General features: G+C 47.1%; 1 protein-coding gene across 1 annotated transcript in view; it reads left to right on the plus strand.

The window, feature by feature from the left end:
• The window catches only part of LOC142576083 (potassium channel subfamily K member 18-like), a 99,282-nt gene that overhangs the window by 71,817 nt on the left and 3,995 nt on the right, over positions 1 to 23,470 (plus strand). Inside the window, exons 2-4 of the mRNA XM_075686021.1 lie at positions 10,471 to 10,658; positions 13,111 to 13,362; positions 20,138 to 20,527. Of these exons, the coding sequence (XP_075542136.1) occupies positions 10,471 to 10,658; positions 13,111 to 13,362; positions 20,138 to 20,497 (800 nt within the window). The 3' untranslated portion in view covers positions 20,498 to 20,527. The remainder of the gene's footprint in view (positions 1 to 10,470; positions 10,659 to 13,110; positions 13,363 to 20,137; positions 20,528 to 23,470) is intronic.

A 23,470-nucleotide genomic window follows, 5' to 3' on the forward strand; every position in this document is an offset into this window, starting at 1 on the left:
CTTTGTTGCGTGTCCAAACTGATGAGAACGATTCGTAAGCCTTCGCCTCCTCCGGTACAGGCTACGAGCCGGCTATAGAACATCCCACATTGGGCCACACACTCTCAGCCTTTATTGCACAACGTCTCCGACAAATGACTTATTTTTTTTTCTTTATTACGCGTGCAGGCAGCGCGATTATGGAACGGTGCCCATAACTTTGCCCCAGCATCACGATGTCCTTTGTTAGCGTGGCTTTTCATGTCGCAAGAGGTTACAAAGTCGAAGGCAGAAAACAAACTTCAGAGGGGCCGGCGGTCGCATGTCCTGGGAGAAGTAAACGCACAGTTAAAAAAGGTCAAAGGCACAAGTTTACACTTGCCAGCGCTGTTCCCGCCTTCAGGAAAGACGAGCGCGCTTTTGCCACAACTCTTGATGTTGCACAAAGCGTATACCAGTCCCTGGTGGAAAGAACTCTGCGCTTAAGTTTATTCTCTTTTTAGTGAGTTGGGGAAGTAGTGAAACGTACAAATGAGTGACAACTCTGAGATCTTGTCGTATTGCAAAGCCCGCTTCATTTTCTGTCGAGCGGAAAGAATGAACGAAGAAAGGTGGCGGAAATGCAGCCTTTCCTGAAGATCCTGGGACGAACAATGGACATTATTCTTCCCCGCAACTTTCCCATGAACTGCTTCGTTTGTGTGCGTCTCTCTATTTTTTTCTCTCGTGGCATATTCGGCGGCGATAAACAGAACAAAGGTTTTTTAAATATTTTTTTTACTGTTAGTGGATTGTGGCGCCTACCGTGTACTTTTTCATCGCGGAAGAAAAAGCGTCGCAGTTTCATTGCCACTAAGCAAGAAGCGTGATGATCACGATTACTTAAAAAAAACAGCAACAAAAAATTGGGCAACGATATTAAGCCTGGATGGGACGATTCGTGAGAGTCCTATCTCTCCCCAAGGCTTCTGTGGTGCCGTGCTGCAAGAAAATTTCCCAAAGACGCACCATAAAGCATGCCGCCAACTCAAAACTTTTTCATGCCAACTTATGGCGCGAAATTTTTTGTAACAGCTTTTCTACTCTTAAAACTTAGTTCTTACTGCTCCCATTCTGTTGGCTTTATCATTCCTTTCTAGCCTGAAAAAAGGAAAGAAAGAAAGAAAGAAAGAAAAAAAGAAAGAAAGAAAGAAAGAAAGAAAGAAAGAAAGAAAGAAAGAAAGAAAGAAAGAAAGAAAGAAAGCATAGTTCAAGTTGAAGCATGGCCAACATTAGGTGCTATATAGCATCAAGTTTTCCTTGTGATCTTGTGTAGATGAGGTGAACGGTTCCGAATATACAGCAAAACTACCATAATTACTTGGCTTGCTATGTTGTGGACACTAGTTCTATAGATTTGCTAACATGCAACATAGACGTGGCTGCGGCACCTATGACGGTAGCAGAAAAGTGACTGTCAAGAAGCGATGCGTTTGTCTTAGAGATTTCGGTGTTACTTCTTTAAAAATGGCTGGTGTTGCCCTGCATGTCTACTGTATCTACTGAAACAATAAGTTACTACGCGACTCGCGTAAGCAGTAAGATTGACTATTTGGTCCTTAAGGGGCCGGTTCTCTGGGCTTAAGTAGAAAGAGCTATGTTGACGGTGATATCTACACATGCTGTGATCGACCTCCGTATTTCTGGGTTCGTATTGGAATTCCTTTGTAAAGTTGTTCCTTTATTCATTCTGCGTTTTCTTCTTAAGGGTCATGCTTCCAAGCAAGGACCCTGCTGCGCAATTACGTTTGTTAACAGAATGCGGCAGGTAATGCTGCTGCAGTGTCTGAGCGCGCAAAGTTCGTGCAGTGCATGTGAAACGTTTTGAACATAACTTAGTTTTATATTGAGCAACATTAGTGTTGTCTAACTGACTATGCCCGAGAAAAACAGCCACTATTTAGTTTTTATTAGGGACGCATTCGAGTAATATTAGTGCCACCTTTAGCGCACGTCCGTGTGCCACTCCAATCCTGAAACTATACTTCTATATGTTCCTGAGCGCTGTCGGAACGCTTCCAAAAACAATTAGAATCTTCACGACGGGCTTTTTCGACAGTCTCTAAGCCCTCTCCTTCGTATGCACCGAAAGTAAGGATTTCTACGAGGTTTAAAAGTAGCTGTTACAGGACTGAAAGTACCAGCACGGGTTTAGTGTAAGGGTGGCCAAACATGCATACCGATACAGCCAGCAAAGGGTTCGCTATATTGTTTGAGAGTGGCAGCGAAATGGGGCATAGTTTCGGACCTCTTGGACTGCCTTCCGACTGTTCGTTCTTTCATGGAAACCGGCTAGCACTGCTAAGGAACACATAGTTTCTGAGTGTGTCATATTCGTAATTAACTTCTCGAAAGCGCGAACACATTGGCAAAAGCAAACTCAAAGTTGCACGCATTTATATTGTAGAGGACGGTGACTGCCCGACGGAGTCGCCGAGCGCGAGCCGCAAGTCGGATCGAGACTCGAGACTCGGACCGAGACTCGGCGAGTCGGACCCAGTCGGACCGGCTCGGTGAGCCCAAGTGTGGCCGCCCCTTGGTGGTCTGTCATAGCCGAAATTCAAGGTGTACGGCGCAATTCGCTGCGTAAATTCGCGAAGCAAGCCAGGCGCTGCTACTGTGTTACCGGGGAGGATATATGTTTCGTCACGCACTTCTATAGCGCTTGGCGATGTGTGGAAACTTTCTGTGCCCCGTTTGGTTGCCCCCTTCGAAGAATAAAGGTTCGAGGCGAGTTGAGGGAGTTTCAGCGAGTAATTGCGTTGCCAGCCTGCTCGAACTGTACTTCACAGATGGGCACCTCCGAATGGAAAGTTATATTATCCGTCGGTTTCCCGCGATAGCATAGCAAAAGCAGAGTTTCTGAGAAGCAAGAAAGAAAAAGGCACAGAAAAGCACAAAAAAAGAAAGTGCGATGCCGCAGTCGAAGGAGCGCCCACATGCAAGACACCGGAAGTGGCGACGTGCCGGCCCAAATGCAGCTGCGCGGATAGGCTGACGCATAAATCGTTCGTCGCTCGTGTCGGCACCCCTGTGCGTCAAACTTTCCCTCCGCCTGGGTTGCCTGCTACTTGCTTGCGTGGGAACATTTCTGGCTGCCATTTTCGACTCTGTTTCTGTTGACACTTTCGAAATATCGTCGCGGCTCCGTTCAAGGCCTCGTATACGCCGGTCAATGGAGTTTCTGAGTGGCGGATGACGCACAGACCCTGTCGCTGTGGTCGCGATGACGCCTGAGGGCCAGCTGACGCTGAACTGTCAACGTTTACTGAACATCTCGTCGAGGAAAACTTATTTTTTTGACGCGGAGCTTCCATTAGTCACGGCTAGCGCTTTCAAACGCGTCATACTAAATCTGGACGACGTATGTTTCTACAGGCGGCGCACAGCCCGGGCGCGAAGCGAAAGATAATAATCCCCTCTCTGTGCTGCATATATGGTTTCCTGCAAAGTTTACTATAGGTAAGTCTTCAGAATCGTTCAGTTACCGTGGGAATTGCGAGCAGCACTTGTATTTGCCAGACCTTGGTGCTTGTGGCTTCAGATTTTATTTTCGCATCGTTTACAGTGCTTTATTGTATAAATTTCGAGGAAATCGTATTTTTCCGAACGCACGATAGCAGTAAGATTCTGTCCGCATGCATCACTATTGTGAACTTGGCACGCGATATTTTCTCCTAAACCATCACCTTTCGAAGTCACAGAGCCGTTTGTAGACAGATAGACGAACTAGAGGCAAATTACTTATCCCTCAGACGCGTTACGTTTTGGGCGAATTGGTTTTACGTGGTTCTTAGGAGACTTTTGAGCGCACAAAGACAGGACGTCGAACGAAGGAGGGACACACACGTGCACAACTTATCCCTACTCGTTGCTGGGATGATTGGGCACCCATACTTGTGAAGTTGTATTAGGACGCGAAACACTATGAAGAACGGCACAGGACAGGAAAGAGCGTCACAGTTCTTATTCGATATTGTTGCATCCCATTACACCATAGCACACGTAAGGTAATTATTCCCATGTTTATTGAAGTGCCATGGGTGAAGCTACCGGAGACACTTCTAGGAATTCTTTGTAGAAGGGTTATGTGAACTGGCTGTAGATAAAAGTAGTGGTACCTACGTGTCGCCGAAACAAAAAAGCACTTAACTGCAACTTGCGAAGTTTTAGTTTTTCGTAGCAAGTGCGACGTACTCTCTAGTCAGGCCTTAAGCTGTTTGTGCTTGATGAATAGATGAACAGCACCAGCTATTGCGCTAAGCTGAATGACCGCGAAAATAGCATTAATATTAAAACGCGGACGCAGGTGCACGTCACCGATGTGCGCGAATGAAGCACAACCAAAGACGCGAGGATTGGTAGTGTAGAATTCGTTGAGAACTGGTCAGCTCTGTTTGCCCGACTCGCTGACGAGTTTTTTTCTCAATGCACTTGACAACAGAGAAAGGTAGAGGTAATTTAATGGTGTACGAAGATGTTAGCCTATCGAAAGACTTGACATGACATTCTGGTTGGGATAGTGAGGGTTGAAAGAAAAAGAGTGAAAGAAAACAAAGGAACAAACAAACAAACAAGCAAACAAACAAATAAAATAACAAAGAAAGAAACAAGCAAACACACACACTGAAACATCTAGACTGATACATACACTATGACAACGGTACTAACTCTTTCGTACTCTGTCATACTTCATTCGCCGCTGACATGTGCAACTGGACGCAGGTTCAACTCAAGAAGCTTGACGCAGCGATAAAGAAGGTTGCTAAAGCGCGTTGGGGCTCCCAATTTCAAACCAGCACTGAAAAATTGCTCAAGTTAGGAAAACACAAGACGACCATGGAGATCGCGGAGGCTCAAGAAATATCACAAATAGCCAGACTATCTGCAATCACCGCGGGAAGATCAATCCTGGACAAGGTCATGATCAGCCCCATTGCGGATCCAGCACACTACACTAAAGTCCATCAAGAATTCGCAGACAACGTAATTGTCGCACCGCTACCCAGGAATATGCACCCAACACATGACATCAACAGGAGAGTTGCACGAGCCATGGCGTTAATCAAGAAAATTGATAAAGGGGGCAGAGGAGCCTGCTTTGTTGATTCGGCTGCCTGCAAGGATCGAACTAAGTTCGCTGCGGCGGTAGTGGATCACCAGGGCAAATGCACTAACTGCGCCACAGTCTACACTAGCAAACCTGAAGTCGCTGAAGAAGTTGCCATGGCATTGGCACTAACATACAAAATATACAGAGAAATATATAGTGACTCGAAAACGGCTATTAAAGCTTTCAAAAGGGGCAAGATTGCCCCACAGGCTGCGAGAATAATTAACATAAGACAAACAAATGTTACACATTAAATTTGTTGGTTCCCGCCGCACCTTGGTTCACTTGATGACATTCCTGCCACTCCAAATGAATCGGCCAAGGGCGTCGCCCGCAACCTTCTAGACCGGGCCGCTTCTATATATGGTTTTGAGTCTGCTGGATTGGAGCACCTACAGAGAGATACGCTTATTACATACAATGAAATTACAAAACATTACTACATTGGAAGGAGGGAGTTTACACCCCGTCACTATAAGGTAAACAGGGCAAAAGCAGTTACACTTCGGCATTTACGAACACAGTTTTACTATTCATTTACACAAGTGAAGGAATGGTATGACATTGCAGAGCAGACATGAATATTATATGCAAAAGCATGCAAGAAGGAGATATGCACGCTTGAACATATGCTCTTGGAGTGTGGGTCGCTCGGCCCTGGCATTTCCCGGAATCGGTTTTGAAGAATGATTAGATCCCACGATCACATCCCTAAGTCCTGGCTGTCCAGAACGCCTGTGATAGGGCTAGGAGGTTTGACCTCCCGGTCCCGACATGGGACTAGCCAGGCAGGTGGCAACACCTTGTACAGGACCAGAATAAAGTTTTTCCTCCCCCTCCCCCTCCCCCTCCCCCTCCTCCTCCTCCTACTTTTCTTCCTCCTAACACAATACTTATTTAGAGCCTTACTGAGGGCTGTAATGCTATAGGCACTATAATGGGACACAGCTCAGGTCGAGGTGAGTACAGATTGTGTAGAGATGTCATTGTACAGACGTATCGCCACTAAACTGCCTTTGAAAGCCATGCGTAGTTAGTTGAAACATAGGACAAAAACGTTTTATTTTGCTTTCAGAACAGTCTAGATCAAGTGCTACAATTAGACATTCATTTTCTCTATAAGCTTTGTTTTACAACGTAACGCGAGCCTGCAAGAAATCCAACTATGACGAGGCTAGTTTCAACGAAATGATGTAAATTAAGCCATCACATGTGCTTCAAACGTCTGGACAAATGCTGTATTCGGCGTTATTATGAGAAGGAGCTGGTCCTCTTAGCCCGAAATTCCGGCTGTCTAACGTTCGATCGAGCAAGCTCGACAATAAGGTTTCCAGGTATTTCGACTGCACATGCAGCATGTGTAACTCGGACAATATGAGTATCCGAGTTACGTTATATAAGAAAGCATATGTCGCCTTGAAGAAGACAAGTCCACTTGTCGAAACGTGGCTCCTACTTTCACCTTGTTCTCGTTTTGCTCATCGTCTTGCATTTCCATCTCCCGCCTTCCCCGTGTTTTTTCCTTGGACAATATAAGTGTCTGCTCGACAAGTGCTTAGCTCGACCGATGACACTGTAATATCAATTTTTTGTTTATTATAATTTTATAGTATCAAATTTGTGCACCTTTCCCTAAATTAAGCATCTTTATGTGCTATGTACCACCTACCCGCCTTCTTTCTCTAGCAGCCCCTGCCCCCCCCCCCCCCCCTTTGCGGTACGTTCCAAGCTTTGGAACTTGACAGGTCAACTTAACAAGCAAGCACATAAACAAACAAACAAACAAACAAACAAACAAACAAACAAACAAACAAACAAACAAACAAACAAACAAACAAACAAACAAACAAACAAACAAACAAACAAAAGAAATATGATGGCAAGAAGTTTACTGCTGACCGCACGGTAACTATATGAAGCGCAGCTGCTGACATATATTGAACGGAGATATGCAGTGGACGGAAACTGTAACGCGAGATAAAGGACAGTAGGAGGAAGATGGCAGGAAGAGGATGGCAGAGATGATATTTACTTACCCTATTTTCTCGTGTAAAGCCGACACTTTCTTTATTTTTTTTTTACTTGGTGCGGGCCTCACACGAGGCGGGTTTATATAGAGAGCGAGAGAGGAAAGGCAGGGAGGTTAAGCAGGGGCGAGTTTCCGGTTTACTTCCCTGAACTGGGCAGGAGGATATAGGAGTTGGAAAGAGGGCAAAGAGAGAGAGAGAGAGAAAAAAAAAAGGAACAGGAGCAGGTAAGAGAAAAGGCGTTCCAGTCACAGGCGTTCACAAAGGCTGGTCGACCTCAAGAACTGCGGTGGCACTTGCACGGCCTTCTGATGCGATATTAAATTCCGTCGATGTCGCAAAATTGTTTCTTCCGACAGAAGCTGGTAGTCCAACTGGTTCAGCACGATGGAAAGCGAATGCCTCTGCGCCCTGTACTGCGGGCACTCGCAAAGAGGGCGCCGAATTGTCTCCGCGTCGCCGCAGTCGCGACAAGCTGCGGTGTCGGCCGTCCCAATGCGGAACGCGTAGGCCCTGCTGAACGCGACGCCCAACCAAGCCTATACGATGCTCACCGAAGCCTCTAACTATAGCACTCGAACCGATACGCAAATTTTTTTCGGACATGCACAATGCCACAAAAATGGTCAAATAATCTGGCAATATAGAGAAAAAAAAAAAAACGAATTATACGACCGTAATTTCAATTTCGCTGTTTCATAAAGCACCAGCGCCGCTAAAAATTTGTTCACGGGCTTTTTCCAAGTGATGTGCTTTACTAAAATCAAGTTTGTACTTGTGCTTTCGGTATGGCCGAGGCCGCGGGTGAGTTTCGCGTTCACCCGTCGCGCAGCCTGACGCGCATCGCGGGTCGTCGCGCCGCCGCGACATGGACTCTGCGACGCTGTCAGTTTATGCTGCGCTGCGCGAAACCAGTCTGGAACCTTATTGGCTTGTATAGGCCCATGCACGGGCACGAGCTCGTGCCCCCCCGCCGTCCAGTAAGCGCGCACACATCATGTATGCGATCGCTGTATTTAGCTGCCGGCTGATCGGCCGCAGACCTAAGGCGCTATAACGTAAAGCTATTCCAAACTTTCCCATTCCAATTCTGCAATCAGCCCACCGCGATCGGTCAAAAACTTTTTGGACCACCCCCACTTCACCTGTCTGTCACGCGACGTCACGAAAACCGCGATAGCTCCCCATCTGATATGACGTGTAGAAACTGATTATGCATGATTTGACGGAGCAAATAAAAATTGTCATTTCTGATTCGACGCCTTTCCCCATTAGCCCTCGGCTAATGGCCTAGAGTGTCCGGGCTGCACCCACTTTACCTGCCTGACACGCGAGGTCACAAAAGCGCAAAAACTCACGCGGCAAAGTGACGTGTATGCGTTAAAGATGCATTAATATGCTGAACAAAACTGAATTTTCTTCCGAATAGCCGTAGGCGGCCCCGTTCCGAAAGAAATGAAAGATGGCTGCCGCTTATCGCTCAGGCACTGGGTATACTGGCACTTGCCGGAGAGCATGAGTTTATTTGCGTACAATAAATGTTTTTGCGTGGCCGTGTGACGTTTTCCAGCACTTTCAGCACGTCTACGACCTCGTTCTGCCAACTCTCCTTTGCTGAGGATCCGTTTTAGCGTCATGCTTAACCTTCCGTCGCATGCCGCCGCGATTGTCGACGAGCCAACGCAAGCTAAGTAAGGGAAAGCGGACCAGTCGCAGACGCCGGCACCACCCTCTTCATCCGCTTATCGATTTTCAGTGCAGTGGCTCGGCCCCATCGAAACCCTCTCTACTTGAGCGGTACTCCTCGCCTCTTGTCAGCCAATTAGATAAGACAAACCACTCAGTGTAGGCAATGTTATTCGTTTTTCAAGCAAAGAGAAGTGACCTCCTATGAACGAGGGGAGCATTTGATTGGTTTGTTCAGACAACCGTGCGGGCGACCGCCCGACGCTTGCGTCGGTAGTTACGCAAATTTGACGTCAGTATATTGGAATAAAAACATATCGGAATAGTTTAACGTTATACGGCCTCTAAACTCCGCTTCGCGCACGTGGCCACTAGTCTTGCACGTGATCGCACGCCCAATTGGTTACATTGAAATTGATAAATTTCCGTTTTCTATATACCTGTTTAGAGGTGTTATGCGAAGAAGCGCTCCCAAAGCTTCCGCGCTGCCCTGAGAGAACCAAAAATGGGAGCAATTGTGTATTTAGAGAACATATACGAGTGATGTTATGGGTGTCCATTAGATAAAGTATGAACTGTTGAGGGTGTTTACACTCTTTGGTCTGCTGGTACACGCATTTTAAGGGCAAACTTTCGAGACCTCCTCACGGGAGCCGCCCATGTGCTGTGAGCGTGGGACAGCACGGCAGCGGCGACGGCGGCGGCGACGTGAATGCGCCTCGAACGTCCGTGTATAATTGCTATCGCTATAAAAAGAACTTGCAGAAATGGCTACATTATCCGCAACATTGCACATTCCTCTTTTACGTACGGAAACTCAATTTAAGCTCCCTGATGTGAGACGTGCGATACGTTTCCGCATCATACGTAGGCCCAGAGGTTATGCCCGTAAATGAAGACGCTTACGCCGCCACACCGTCGCTTTCTTCAATCGGCTGTTTTCATCGACAGAACATCTGCGCGAACATCGTACAAGGTGTCTGACGCGCCGACTACTTTGCTCATCGATTCAGACCGTTGAGGTTAAATGCTCGATTCGAGTGTGCGCATGCGCGCGCGTTAGAAAAAATAAAGAACTATGGGGTTTTATGTGCCAAAACCACTTTCTGATTATGAGGCACTGCGTAGTGGGGGACTCCGGAAACTTGGAGCACCTGGGGTTCTTTAACGTGCATCTAATTCTAAGCAAACGGGTGTTTTCGCATTTCACCCCCATCGAAATGCGGCCGCCGTGGCCGGGATGCGATACCGCGACCTCGTGCTCAGCAGCCGAACACGATATAGCCACTAAGCGACCACGGTGGGTATGCGCGCACGTTTGTGTATGCGTGTGTGCGTGTGTGTTTGTGTGTGTACGTGCGCGTGTGTTCATTTCCTCATGCCATTTCGGTCTGTTCATTTGAATGTCAAGCACGGAAGTCCGGCGACAAAATTTTCAATCAATCAATCAATCAATCAATAAATCAATCAATCAATCAATCAATCAATCAATCAATCAATCAATCAATCAATCAATCAATCAATCACAGCTCACGAGGGCGTCGAAGACGAATGGCAAGAACCAGCTGTCTGCGTTTCAGAAGCACGAACCCCTTGAAAAAAGTGACTGTGTCTTGTTGTGTGCAGGGTACGGCAACATCGCGCCAAAGACGCCGCCGGGAAAAGTGGTGACCATCCTCTACGCCATCATAGGCATCCCGCTGATGCTGCTTTGCCTGTCCAACATCGGCAACATCTTGGCGCACAGCTTCAAGTTCTTCTACGCGCACGTCTGCTGCCTGCTTTGTCGAAGGGCAGACGCCGCTGCCGCAAAGGTGCGCATTTAGACCTCTTTGTCGTAGCGTACATTTGCCTTAACATATGTAATGAGAGGTGGCCGCCAGATAATCGGTCATGCGGCTACGCAAGTGAGAATTTTCGAACCAGAGAAACATATATTCGCGGGGATTTCACGAGGACGCTTAAGTCGAGCAAGATTAAGAAAGCAAGATTAAGCTAGATATATTAAGTCGAGCAAGATTGAATGATTTGACTCCTGTAATAAGGAATGAGCGCATTTTCTCGTGTTTACTCAGCCTTGTTTGAGCCCCTGCCCACGTGTAGAGTCCGCACCCCCACTTCAGAGCGCGAAAATGGGGAAATGCTGCTTGACTAAACGTCACGCGTGTTCTCCCATTCTGTTTACTTCCTGCAAGCCACTAAAACATGGCAATAGTCCATGTCCGACAAATCGATTGGGGACTGCGCATGTGTCAATAGCCGGCCGCGAGTGGTTGCGCTTATTTGAATAGCAGTCTTAGAGTAGTTTGAGGCACCTGGCAAAATGCTCAAGAAAAAAAAAGAAAAAGTGCGGGCATTGCACGATAAATATGGAAGTCGTTCGTCGCTAGAACAAACCTTTTACAAGCGAGAAAAATGACAAATGAAAAAGTGGGGTGGAACCACCTGTTGTGGACTACGGTACCTCTTCTGTGACGTCAGCACTGGCCGGCGCACGGAGAATGCCATAGAGGGAGGTCATGTGGATATTACGTCAACTCGCCCGTTTTGGCCCGGGAGCTTTAAATTTAAGAGCAGCAGCGCGATATTCGGCGGCAATATTCTGCACCACTAAGGGACATATTGGCTCGCAGAAAACGATGGCAGCTTTTCAGAAGAATATTCTACCGATTCAGCTCGACTTCATATTCATTCTTTATTGCCCATTTAAACATGCTTTGCCTGCCCGACACGCTAGCAGAAACGAAGTAGAGAGTTTGACGAAATCTCGTGTGGTCAGGAAGAAGCACCAAGAAAAAAAATGTCAGAGACGATTTGGCGATAGATGCGAGAAGAACGAGTTAGCGCTACGTCGCACCTCTTAGAGTTTCCGGATCGATGATTTAAACCGGATTCACCACAGTGTTCCGGAGCTCACTCGACACACGTCCTGCCTCCTCGAGGATCGCAGTGCAACTGACGGTGGCGCGGAGCAGACTGAGGCGTTTCATTCTAGTAACGTTGGAGTGAGGCGACGGCGCTTCAGCGCCGCCACCTTCTCCCTCTCTCGAACGCCCATTCGCAGCTGCGCTGTACTCTCTCCCTGCTTCCTAGCTCCGACTGGCTTCTAGACTACCCGCGGCCTTTTAAGCTGTCCCACCTCTTCTGTACCTCCGCCACGTGACCGGCTTTCACATACACTTTTTCCACGCTGACGCTCCTAATGGGAAGCCAAGAAAAAAAAAAAAGAACAGAAAAACAACAACAGAATGCCGAGCAGGACGAAAAAGATTGTGAACAAGTATGCCGCGCAGGGGCCGAGAGGTCAAGTTTTTAATTTTTTCATCTGGTTCGGCCTTCTATTTTTTTTTCTTTCTGCGTACACGGACAGAATGGCAACAGCAAGGGCGGCTGAGGGGCTCGTTATTGGTATTAGACATGTTGTCATACCAATTCAGTTATGTAAAGCTTAGCGGAAATGGACTTAATTTCAGCTACTCTGTACACTTGTCTCGCCATTGCGAAAGAGTTGTTACTCCTACTTTATGCGCAAATTATGATAAAAAGAAAAGGGGAAATAAAAAAGACAAGAAAAGATTCCGTCGTATATGTCAATTGACAGAGCATCGCACACACAATGCGGAAAATGTGGGTTCGGATCCCATAGGCGGAAAGCTATTTTTTTAAATTTTCCGTTACCTTAACATAATTGCTATACTTCAATTAAAGCGACAGGTAATTTCCCCTGTGATTTCCTTTATTTTATACCTTTAATTATTTATTTGGTATACGCAATGGCATTTGCGTAATACCGGTTTACCGCATGTTTATAGGGAGACCTTGCGCAGCTTCGCCTAACCACTATGTCTTATGGACCCCTTTTCGTGTTCCATGAATGTTATTGTAGAAAAAGAAAAGACATAAAAAGCCAACGTTTTTACGATTACGCCGCTGCCGAAAATTTTATTACGCCAGCAACGCAGTAGCATACACTAGTTTATTTGCAATAGTATCTCTGTGTTTGAGCTCTGCGCCACAAGAAGGCGCCACCAACCCTACCGCTTACGTATACGTCTCCGGTAACCCGCCAATTTGCAAACGGTAAGAAGTCTGTGGACAAAATAAAACTCTGTATTGTTTACTTCATGCGGTTGCATCACCCTATGGAGAACATCAAACCGGTTGTTTCACTTCCTGTCTTTTCGATATCGTTGCTACATCGATTTATATTTCGAAATCGTTTCTCTTTTTTTTGCTATCGAAACCCTGTTGGCGCGCATTTTGCAGATTCAGACGTCGTCGACGGTAAAGACGCCGCCTCAGATACCAGCCGAGGTTCTCGACGCGGTGGTGACGGTGGCCAACAACGTTTCCAAGGGGGACAACAACGGCAGCGTCACGTGTCCGCTGACTGAAAAGAGCGGGAGGCCGCCCGAGCTGTCACCTCCGCCAAGCCCCGAGAAGCCGGACGCGTCGCCCTCATCGGTGACCGAGCTGCCGTCCAAGAGACCCGTCAAGGAATCGACGCCCATATCACAGGTGATCCACTGCTGACGTCAATGTGAGCTCAAGAGGGCAAAAGTGGGGATACTCGAAAGCTTAATTGCTCGCGTAGTCGTCTAGCGTTATATTTCAGACACTGACCACGGTGCGTGCTATATATACAGCTGTGTGTTGCCGCGCCATCTAAAGTGCAATGAAAGAACTACGAACCTCTTCGTTTTTTGCGAAGGATGGTTTGCTGGGCGAGTTTTTGAGAGCGAACGAGATCCAGTGGCGATAGCTGAGTGGAACCGACATTTTTTTATGATAAAGGTGTTCACACAAGCCCTTCACATCGCGTATGTCAGTGTGCATGTGTATAGAGACTGCTAATTCACGGATTAATTCAGATGCGTGTTCCAGGTTCAAGCCTATTATTCTTCGCTCATCTGACTCCTAATATTCCAAGGCTTACCTTTTCACTTGCGTGCATAGTGTTCTTTTTTTTTTTCCAGTTCTTGCACTGCGAGACTCTAGTCCTCTGCGAAGCATGCGCTAAGTGGCGCGTCTCATCGCCTCGGCCTTTTTATTTTTGCGCATAGCGTTCCAATGCTTACTACATCAAGCTTGAGCATACCGCGAGTCGCAGGGCTCTTAGTATGCTAAAGGCTCGCGGTATGTAGTAGAATAATTTAACGCATATAATAAACAATAACGTGAAAACGCTTTTGGAAATGCATGGCGTCCTGCTTCATTTGTCAACATTTTGTCGCACTTGTCGGATTTCCCACGGTTCCGTATTGAATGAAAGTTAGAGAGATTGCTTCTTTTGTTCGATAGCCTGTCCTAAAGCACACATTCGCTTTAGCATACCACATGTAGACATTCAGCTGTCTTTTTTCTCTCAATTCAAGCAGGGACCCTTGGTGATGACCATTTATATACCGATGACGGGCGGGCGGCTTGCATGTATAGCTGGAGCTCGGAGAGTTACCGGAATCTTTGAGAGCGCAGTCCTGGAAAATTGTACAAGTTCTTAATGTTTGCCGCACGACGAAGGAAAGGTTAGTTCACACTGAAGACCAGCCGATGGTCTGGATGCTGTAAAAATGGTGCAGCTGGTACTTATTCAGCGTCCACGCGGGTACTTATGAATGCAACTCTACTGGTTCAATCAGCATGACGCATGCAAATAGACGACAGGAAGTAAACAGGAGCATCCCAGACTGACAACTTAATTTTAAGGTGTTAGCTTTTCTTAGCTCGTGCTTAAGTTTTTGCCCCGTCGGCGCCATCCACAGTGGTGGCCCGGTCCTGGAGATAGCCAAGTCTGAAGTTCTCACGGACATGTGCCGCTGGGTATGTCATCATGCCGCTCGGTATGCACCGTCGTCGTCAAGCCATCTCAGACTTCGCCGTCATCCAGTTATTTATTGATACAGTCGTCGTCCCGCCATCGCCGTCATAGATCGTCGTCGTCCCGTTGTCGTCATGCCACCGTCGTTCCATCGACGTCATTCCTTCCTCGTCATAATATTGTTGTTTGACGTCGTCACGCCATCGCCGTCATACAGTCGTCGTCAACCCGTTGTCGTCGTGCCGCCGTCGTTCCATCAACGTAATTCCTTCCTCGTCGTTATATCGTTATTATGACGTCGTCGTCACGTCATCGCCGTCATACAGTCGTCGTCATCCCGTTGTCGTCATGCCGCCGCCGTTCCATCGACGTAATTCCTTCCTCGTCATTATATCGTTAATATGACGTCGTCGTCACGTCACCGCCGTCATATAGTCGTCGTCACGTCATCGCCGTCATATAGTCGTCGTCATCCCTTTGTCGCCATACCGTCGTCGTTCCATCGACGTCATTCCTCCTCTTCATTATATCGTTATTATGACGTCGTTGTCATGTCATCACCGTCACGCGTTCGTTATCATATGATCCTTGTGCTGCTGTCGTGGTCGTTCCAGCGTAGCCGTTCCAGCTTCGTCCGGTTCTCGTTATACCGTTTTCGTCACGTCATCGTCGTCATGCACTCGTCGTCATCCCGTCGTCCTCAAGCCGTTGTAGTCACGCTGTCGTCTTTACACTATCCTCATCATTTCAGAATCATCCTCGTATTGTCGTCGTGCCGTCGTCGTCATAACCACTGCGGCTGCGCTAGTGTACACATGCTTAGAAAGACGGTGAGCGCTAGAGCATCGGAGACGAACATTGGGGTTTAAGCGAGGACACTACAAATCATTCTTTACACTGAAATTTCAGGAAAGAAGCAGGACCTTCAAACCCCTAGCGATTCGGGATGGGGAGTGGGAAGGCCTAGCCCACAGAGCAGCTAAACATTGTCGTTTTTTTGTTTTGTTTTTCGTTGATATATAAGTTTCTGCATCTATGAAATAAAATTTTGATTTTACTCGGCGGTGTTCTTGATTCCTTTCTGCCATTCCTGCGTAACGTTATGTTTGCCGAACCAGTCGATCAGCACTCCACTGCCACTCCATTCCGCACAGTGGAGATATCCCGTAATATATCCACTCCTCTTAGCTCCTCGGAATGGTGAGAGTTAATCCATTCCCACTTCTTGAATGTCTGAGCTGATCCGTTTAGTTCTTTCAATTCCAGTAAATGGACGCTTTCTCAATAATTTCTCACTAGTTGCACTTGTGTGCCCGTACTAACTTGAAACACAAACTTGAAACATATTTATGAAGTCATAAGGACGGTTGCACACAATGTTACACAATTTTTCGCACTAAGACATGATCTGCAGCGTGTTACCTTTGCAACGCGTTGTTGCCTGTTATTTCTCTAATATTTACTGTTTAGAAAGAAGGTTTAGCCCATTTTGGTTTCAGTAAAAAAGAATCTACCTATGTGCTGTGAAAACGATTATGAGGCCTCAAAAAAAAAAAAAAAAGACTTTCCGCGAACGCTCGGATGGTAGAACTCATGCCGGTTCCAGATAGAGCACATGCCTGGTCGGTACGGTACCCATACTGAAGACATCTTATTTCACACACACGTACGCAAGATGAGTGCACTGAATACAACTATACGCATGTGGAATGATACAATACAAAGAAGTAGATAAAACCTTATTACATAAATTGTATTCTGTATCTTGCCAACAAGTTTATAGTAGCTGCGTGGGGACGCGGGATCACGAATATGTGACGTGAATGTAAAGTAATTCAGCACTTGCGATAAAAATGTCTCCTTACGGTGTCGATTAGTGGTGACACCCTGCGGTAGCCTCTTCCTAAACCCTTCTCTTCATACTAGGAAAAAAGTGAAGGAACGAGGAATGGCTCCTTCACTATCTAGGCTTCTTCAAAACTATGATTAAGAAATGGCGTATAACGACTGATGCCTTCAGATAGTGAAATTACGCTTCGCCGTGTATGTGCGGGCTAGTAGATAATCCACGAAGATGTGCTGATTGTAACATGGACCAAATGACGGACAGAAACGACGGAGACAACCACTGACTTTCGATTTGGTGAATGATTTTTGTGAACCGATGATGGCAAAGCGATTTTTCACATACTATATCCTACAGCTTCCCGCTCGCGACCGCCGAAGTTAACTTCGCTTTAGCTGCACGTGTGTTGGCAGGTCCGCGACCGCATCGCACGCTGTGATTTAAGCACAGCTTGCCCTCTAAATGATCCACTATTTCCAAAAGCTTATAATTCTGCCGAAACTATTTTTATACGAGTAAGGAAAACTAAAAAAAAGCAGTCTTACACCATTGCGAGTGCTACGCGTACAGCTAGATTACTATGTTACTTGTAGATTACGAACATAAACGCGAAACACTGCTTCACGTCTACTGGCATATTCACGGGCATCATTTTTACGACGAAAGCCTTTAGTGGCTCATATCCCCGATGACATTGAAAAAACGCAACGTCCGGTCAAATGGTACGAAAGCCATCATCACCATTATCATCATCAATGGCTCATACCCCGCTAATCAACCAAGAAATGCAATGGCTCATCCCTCTCTTAATGCAGACGCTACGAGCGCTCATCAAAATGAAGCGTATACATTCATTGCAATCACGCATACAACGCAAAGAAACGCGGCGTCTAGTCGAGTGGTACAAAAAAAGAAGAAAAAAAAAAACCACGTGACCTACTCAATGGCTCGGACCCCCGTAAGCAATGGCTCACACTCCCGTAAGGCTGAGGCTACAAGCGCTCAGCAAAGTAAAGCGAACAGTTCACACATTAGTTGAAATCACCCAAACAACGCACAGAACACTATAGGTTACAATACCCTGCTGAGAGCATGAAACGTAAAGTGGAAGAGAAATGTCGTTGGCGCGAGTCTGACCCCGACATACGAGTGCGCGAAGCCGCAGCTAAGCGTCGAAAACGAGCCGAAGAAGCCGAACTGCGACAGCAGCAACGCGACGGTGCGAGACGGCGCATTAGCAAGTGCGCAGTAGGCTTTCCCTTTCACGTGTTACAGCAGTGCAAAACAGTGCCGAATTTTTTTCAGGATCTCTCCGACCGCTTGTTATCGTGCGTTCTGTATAGTCGACAACACTCCCAGGCCTGCGCGGCCTGTTATCGCGGGCTCACGCAAGGTGCAACCATCCTTATTTTGCAGGCTATTCGTGTTCTTGTTAGACCAAATAATTGAAAACAAACTGCTGCCTTGTGATGCAGAAAGGTTTCCTTGCCTTCAGAATTGTAAAATATGCACGTAGGCTATCGTGCTGTTTATAGTTACCGCGGCAGAAGTAGTCACCTATAGGAGTATACTGAAAAAAAAAAAAAAAGAAACATAACTGGTAGGAGAAATACCATAAATTGGCCATGTCTAGTTTAATCTAAATGCCAAATTTATCTGCTTTGTGCTTTTGTATTCTCGCCTAAAATCAATGTTTAGCACTCCGGAACTAGGTACCCATTTTATCCCAACTCTGTTCCGGAATCTCGGGCTCTCACTCAATTCCCATCCCATCTGTCTGACTTGGGCCATGATTCCATTCCCATTCCCTTCTGGGTTTTTCAAGATGTGGAATGATTCGGTAATTACCCCATTTCCGCGGTTGCTACTCTGCAACTCTTATGTGCACCAACTATAGCGCAGCAAATGCCTTTCGCGTCGGGAGAGCCCCTCCACCAGATAATCTGATCTGCGGAGTCAAAAAAGCTCGAACCCGCCGCCGTAAGTCCAGTGGCTTTGGCGTTACGCTGCTGAGGTCGCGTGTTCGACCCCGGCTGCGGAGGCCACCGTCCGACGAAGGCGGAATGCAAAAAAAATAAAAAATAAAGAAGACGCTCGTGTGCCGTGCACTGCGTGCATGTTAGAGAATTCCAGGTGGACAAAATTATTGCGAAGTGTCTCACCAAGGCGTGCCTCACGATTAGATCGTGGTTTTGGCAAGTAAAACCTCGGAATTTATTTTAACGTCGTCTTATCTTTAAACAGTGTGAAAGGATGGGACAGAGCAGGGGCGCTACAACGTAAAGCTATTCCAAACTTTTCTATTCCAATTCTGCAATCAGCCCTCCGCGATTGGTCAAAAACTTTTTGGACCGCGCCCACTTCACCTGTCTGTGACGCGACGTCACGAAAACCGCGATAGCTCCCCATCTGATATGACGTGTAGAAACTGATTATGCATGATTTGACGGAGCAAATAAAAATTATTTCTGATTCGACGCCTTTCCCCATTAGCCCTCGGCTATTGGCCTAGAGTTTCCGGGCTGCACCCACTTCACCTGCCTGACACGCGAGGTCACAAAACCGCAAAAACTCACGCGGCAAAGTGACGTGTATGCGTTAAAGATGCATTAATATGCTGAACAAAACTGAATTTTCTGAATAGCCGTAGGCGGCCCCGTTCCGAAAGAAATGAAAGATGGCTGCCGCTGATCGCTCAGGCACTCGGTATACTCGCACCTGCCAGAGAGCATGAGTTTATTTGCGTACAATAAATGTTTTTGCGTGGCCGTGTGACGTTTTCGAGCACTTTCAGCCCGTTTACGACCTCGTTCTGCCAACTCTTTTCTGTTGAGAATCTGTTCTTGTGGTATTCTTAACCTTCCGTTGCATGACGCCGCGATTTTCGACCAGCCACCGCAAGCTAAGTAAGGGAAAGAGGACTAATCACAGACGCTGCGCACCAATCACAGACGCTGGCCCCACTCTATTCATCCGGCTATCAATTTTCTGTGCACTGGCTCGGCCCCATCGATTCCCTCTCCACTTGAGCGAGCTCCTCGCCTTTTGTCAGCACTTTCTCTTACTTTCATTCCCTACCCCCTGTGCAGCGCGGTTGAGGTGTCCTCTGCTGAGAGACAGTTACTGCGCTGCACTTTACCCCAACCTTTCCTTCCCATCATCCAGAATCTCCTTCTCAGCCAATTAGACAAGACAAGCCGCTCAGTGTAGGCAATGTTATTCGTCTTTAGAGCAAACAAAAGTGACCCCCTATAAACGACGAGAGCGTTTGATTGGTCTGTTCAGACAATCCTGAATGTCACCGCCCGATGCTTGCGTCGGTGGTTACGCAAATTTGACGTCAGGAGAATGGAATAAAAGCATATTGGAATAGTTTTACGTCATAGGGCCCCAGGAACGCAAACTATTTGATCGCAGCCGGCGCACATCGACGCCTATATGTATCGGCTAGCCCACACGAACGCTCTCGACCTGATCTACGCTCAGTTATCAAATCCCGCGTGCAGTCCCGACGTGCAGTCTGGCGTCCGGAAGAACACTCTGGTATTTTGCTGCTCGCATCGCCTCACCCGTGGGGACAGCATGTACAGGCGTTCGAGCTATCGCGCGTGCTCCCGCCGTTCCCGCAGGAGCGAATCCCGGTGTACCTGGTGCTGCTGCTGGTGGGCGGCTACGTGTGCTTCGGTGCCACGCTGTTCTCGGTGTGGGAGGAGTGGAGCTTCCTGGACGGCGCCTACTTCAGCTTCATCACGCTGAGCACCATCGGGTTCGGCGACATCGTGCCCGGCTCCCACCTGCTCGAGCAGGGGGCCACCTCGGGCAGCGGGCAGGCGAAGCTCATCATCTGCTGCTTCTACCTGGTCTTCGGCCTGGCCATCATCGCCATGTCCTTCACGCTCGTCCAGGAGGAAGTGGTCCTCAAGTGCAAGGACCTCGTGCGCACGCTCAGGGCGATCGTCTCGTCGGACGAGGGCGCCGCCACCTCCTAGCCCGCTCGGCGCGGGCACGACGTGCTTCAGGTATGTATGCGTACTGGATTTAACTATTCTTTAATTCGCAATTACTGGCAACGTCGTTTAGAAATTACTGCACTGCGGTAACACGGTAGATATCACGATTGGCCACAATTTAGAGCACATACATAACGGGGAGTAAGATGAAGGAAAAGAAAGAAAAGGGCGCAACTAATTTTGACAAGGAAATTGTGGAACGTAACATGCGTTACGCATAATTAGTTGCGTTTAAACAAGAGCAGTGGTGATTGAGGGATAGTCCCTAAACACCTTAATTTCTTTCTATAGCTATAACACTAATGCAATAGAGAGAAACCGAAACGGCAGGTTTACAACTCCGCCAGAACTGCTGACGTCACGGTTACATGCATTAGTTATTTAGGTCGCGAAATTCTTGTGAAAGTTTGGTTCACAAAAGACTGCAGCTTGTGAATGTCGGAAGTGCGTTCCACGCAAATATTTGGTGGATCCAGCAAGTAGGGAATGCGACGAACCGCTCGGTCTTCTCATTTACTTTCTTTCCGACACGCAAAGATGTGTAACTTTACGCGGCCTTCTATGTTAAGGCGGGTTCATATAGTCGAATTCAGTCCGTTATGACACACACTGGGTCTTCGCCAATCACTTTCAAGGATACTTACACTTGAAGTCACGTCCAACACAGCATCTCCATTGGCGTATCTATTGAATGAATGCTGGTGGTAATTTCTCTGAAAACCAGCGACCGAGAATACGGTCCCATGTTTGTGAAAACAATTTCCAAGAATTTTAATCGTCGATAAATTTAACCGCTTTTAATATTTTCTTTAAAACTTCAAAACACTTCGTGCAAGCGACAGTAGGTTGCTGCACATGTAAGTTCTTGACTGACAAAGGAGTGACATTATCGCGAAATATTTTCTTACTATTGTCACTGGACAACATGCTGTGCGCGGATAAATTCAATCGCATGGATAAAATATTACGTGCAAGAGGCCCTTGGACGAAGGCGGCGACTCGTAATGTGACAGGCGGAGAGCACTCCCGCATGGTGTGACGACTTCGGCCTTCGAAGACATCTCTCTGCACTCGAAAAGTAATGACTTCTGTTCGAAAATTTCAGACGAAGTCCCGTTTTGTTTTGCTTGAATCGAACCGAGCTTGTCTGTCGTGCTGGGACCAACACCGTGCGGATAGTACAGCGTCCGCACAGACAGACAGACAGACAGACAGACAGACAGACAGACAGACAGACAGACAGACAGACAGACAGACAGACAGACAGACAGACAGAGAGAGAGAGAGAGAGAGAGAGAGAGAGAGAGAGAGAGAGAGAGAGAGAGAGAGAGAGATGTTGACTTTAATAAGACGCCGAAATTAGTTTTTTTGGCTAGCAGATTGGCATGCTGCTCCAGGTGTTAGGTGAGAAATACAATTTTTACAGCAATCACACAAACAGGAGCGTCTAGAGGCATGGAAATAACCAAACGACACGGCCGACATTTAACATGACCCGTGTTTTATTGTACAAACGCTTGGAAGCTTACAATGTGCAAAGGGCAGCGAAGAGCTGCTGATCTCTGAAAGGATCTCGCCCTTTAGGTTATCGTTCTTTTAAGCCAATTAATAAGAGGCAAAATCCACGGGGAACGCATTTACGTGGTGACCGAAACTTAGGCTATTGCACGACCGATGCATGCATGTCCTTCTCTTAGTTTCGGTCCATTCGCTGCTCATCAATGCGGAAGCGATAAAGAGGGAGGCAAAACAAAGAAACACAGAGCTGCAGCTTTTATCACAGGTGACCTTCCGCGCTCCAAGAGTGGTGCACCATCCAGTGGTAGGGTATAAAACGCATAAACGGAGACCTCATGACGTTAACGATAAGATAAACCTACGACACCCCTCAACAACTCAGTCGCAACAGCAAGACGCGATGCACCACAACCGAACAACAGCCGCATCACGCGTGAGACCTCGTGCAGTTATCCTAAAACGAGAGTCGTACAAGAAGGAAGCGCTCGCGCGTAAGCTGCGCATCAAAACGAACTATTTGACCGAGAATGCTTGACCGAGAATGCTCGACCAAGGGGCGTGAGGGTAAAGCGCAAAATACGACCGGTGTAGTCTCGACTTCTGCGTGGCGTCCCATATTTCTGCACTGGGTTAGCGTTACTCAAAAATCTGCACCTTGCCCAACGTTCTCAATCGCCCATTCTTTCGTTAGCGATTGGGTCGAGATCGTCCGAAATGCCGAAGCGGTATTTATCGTGACATCTGCTCGAAAGATTTTGTTCTTTCTAAATCATAGTTAAGAGCAGGCGTGTCAGCGATACTTTTGTTGATGAATGACAGTCTACATATCACCACACGATGGGTGACTTCAGTAACAGTTAAGCTTAGGTAGTCGCTTATGCCTCACGGTGCTGTACTGACTGTCGACGATTGATATTGCCGGTGTCAACAGTTATCGACAGACAATACTGATGCTGCATACATTTACATTGAGGAATGACTAATGCTCTTTCCGGTTCAGGAAATTGATATAGCCCGTAGCGGATTTTCTGGCGGTGTTGAACGAGGGCAGTCAACCAATAACGTATCAGTCAAGCGGATAACCGCAGCGTTACACTGAACACTGGTAAATAACGTGACCAAGTAAAACTCACTCCATGACGTTAAGCCTGTTACACGAATCAGTTGCCATTCATCTAGTAAAAAAGCATACTTCAAAGGAACAAGAGAGAGATAAAAAACAAAAGGAACTCATGTGTACCCCTCCGTTACGCCTGTATTTGTCGACCGAATTTTTTTTAGACAAGAAATGGATCTCCGACTGTCGAGTATTGGCTGTCCACGTGTCATTCGAATGGTGATCTACACTCCTTGTTCCAGGTTGTTTCAGCTTACATCATTGGGAGTCTTCGGAAGGACGAACAGTGTTTAAACTAACGCGGGAGCAGTGCATTG

Source organism: Dermacentor variabilis, chromosome 3 (assembly GCF_050947875.1).
Source record: "Dermacentor variabilis isolate Ectoservices chromosome 3, ASM5094787v1, whole genome shotgun sequence".
Classification (NCBI taxonomy): Eukaryota; Metazoa; Arthropoda; class Arachnida; order Ixodida; family Ixodidae; genus Dermacentor; species Dermacentor variabilis.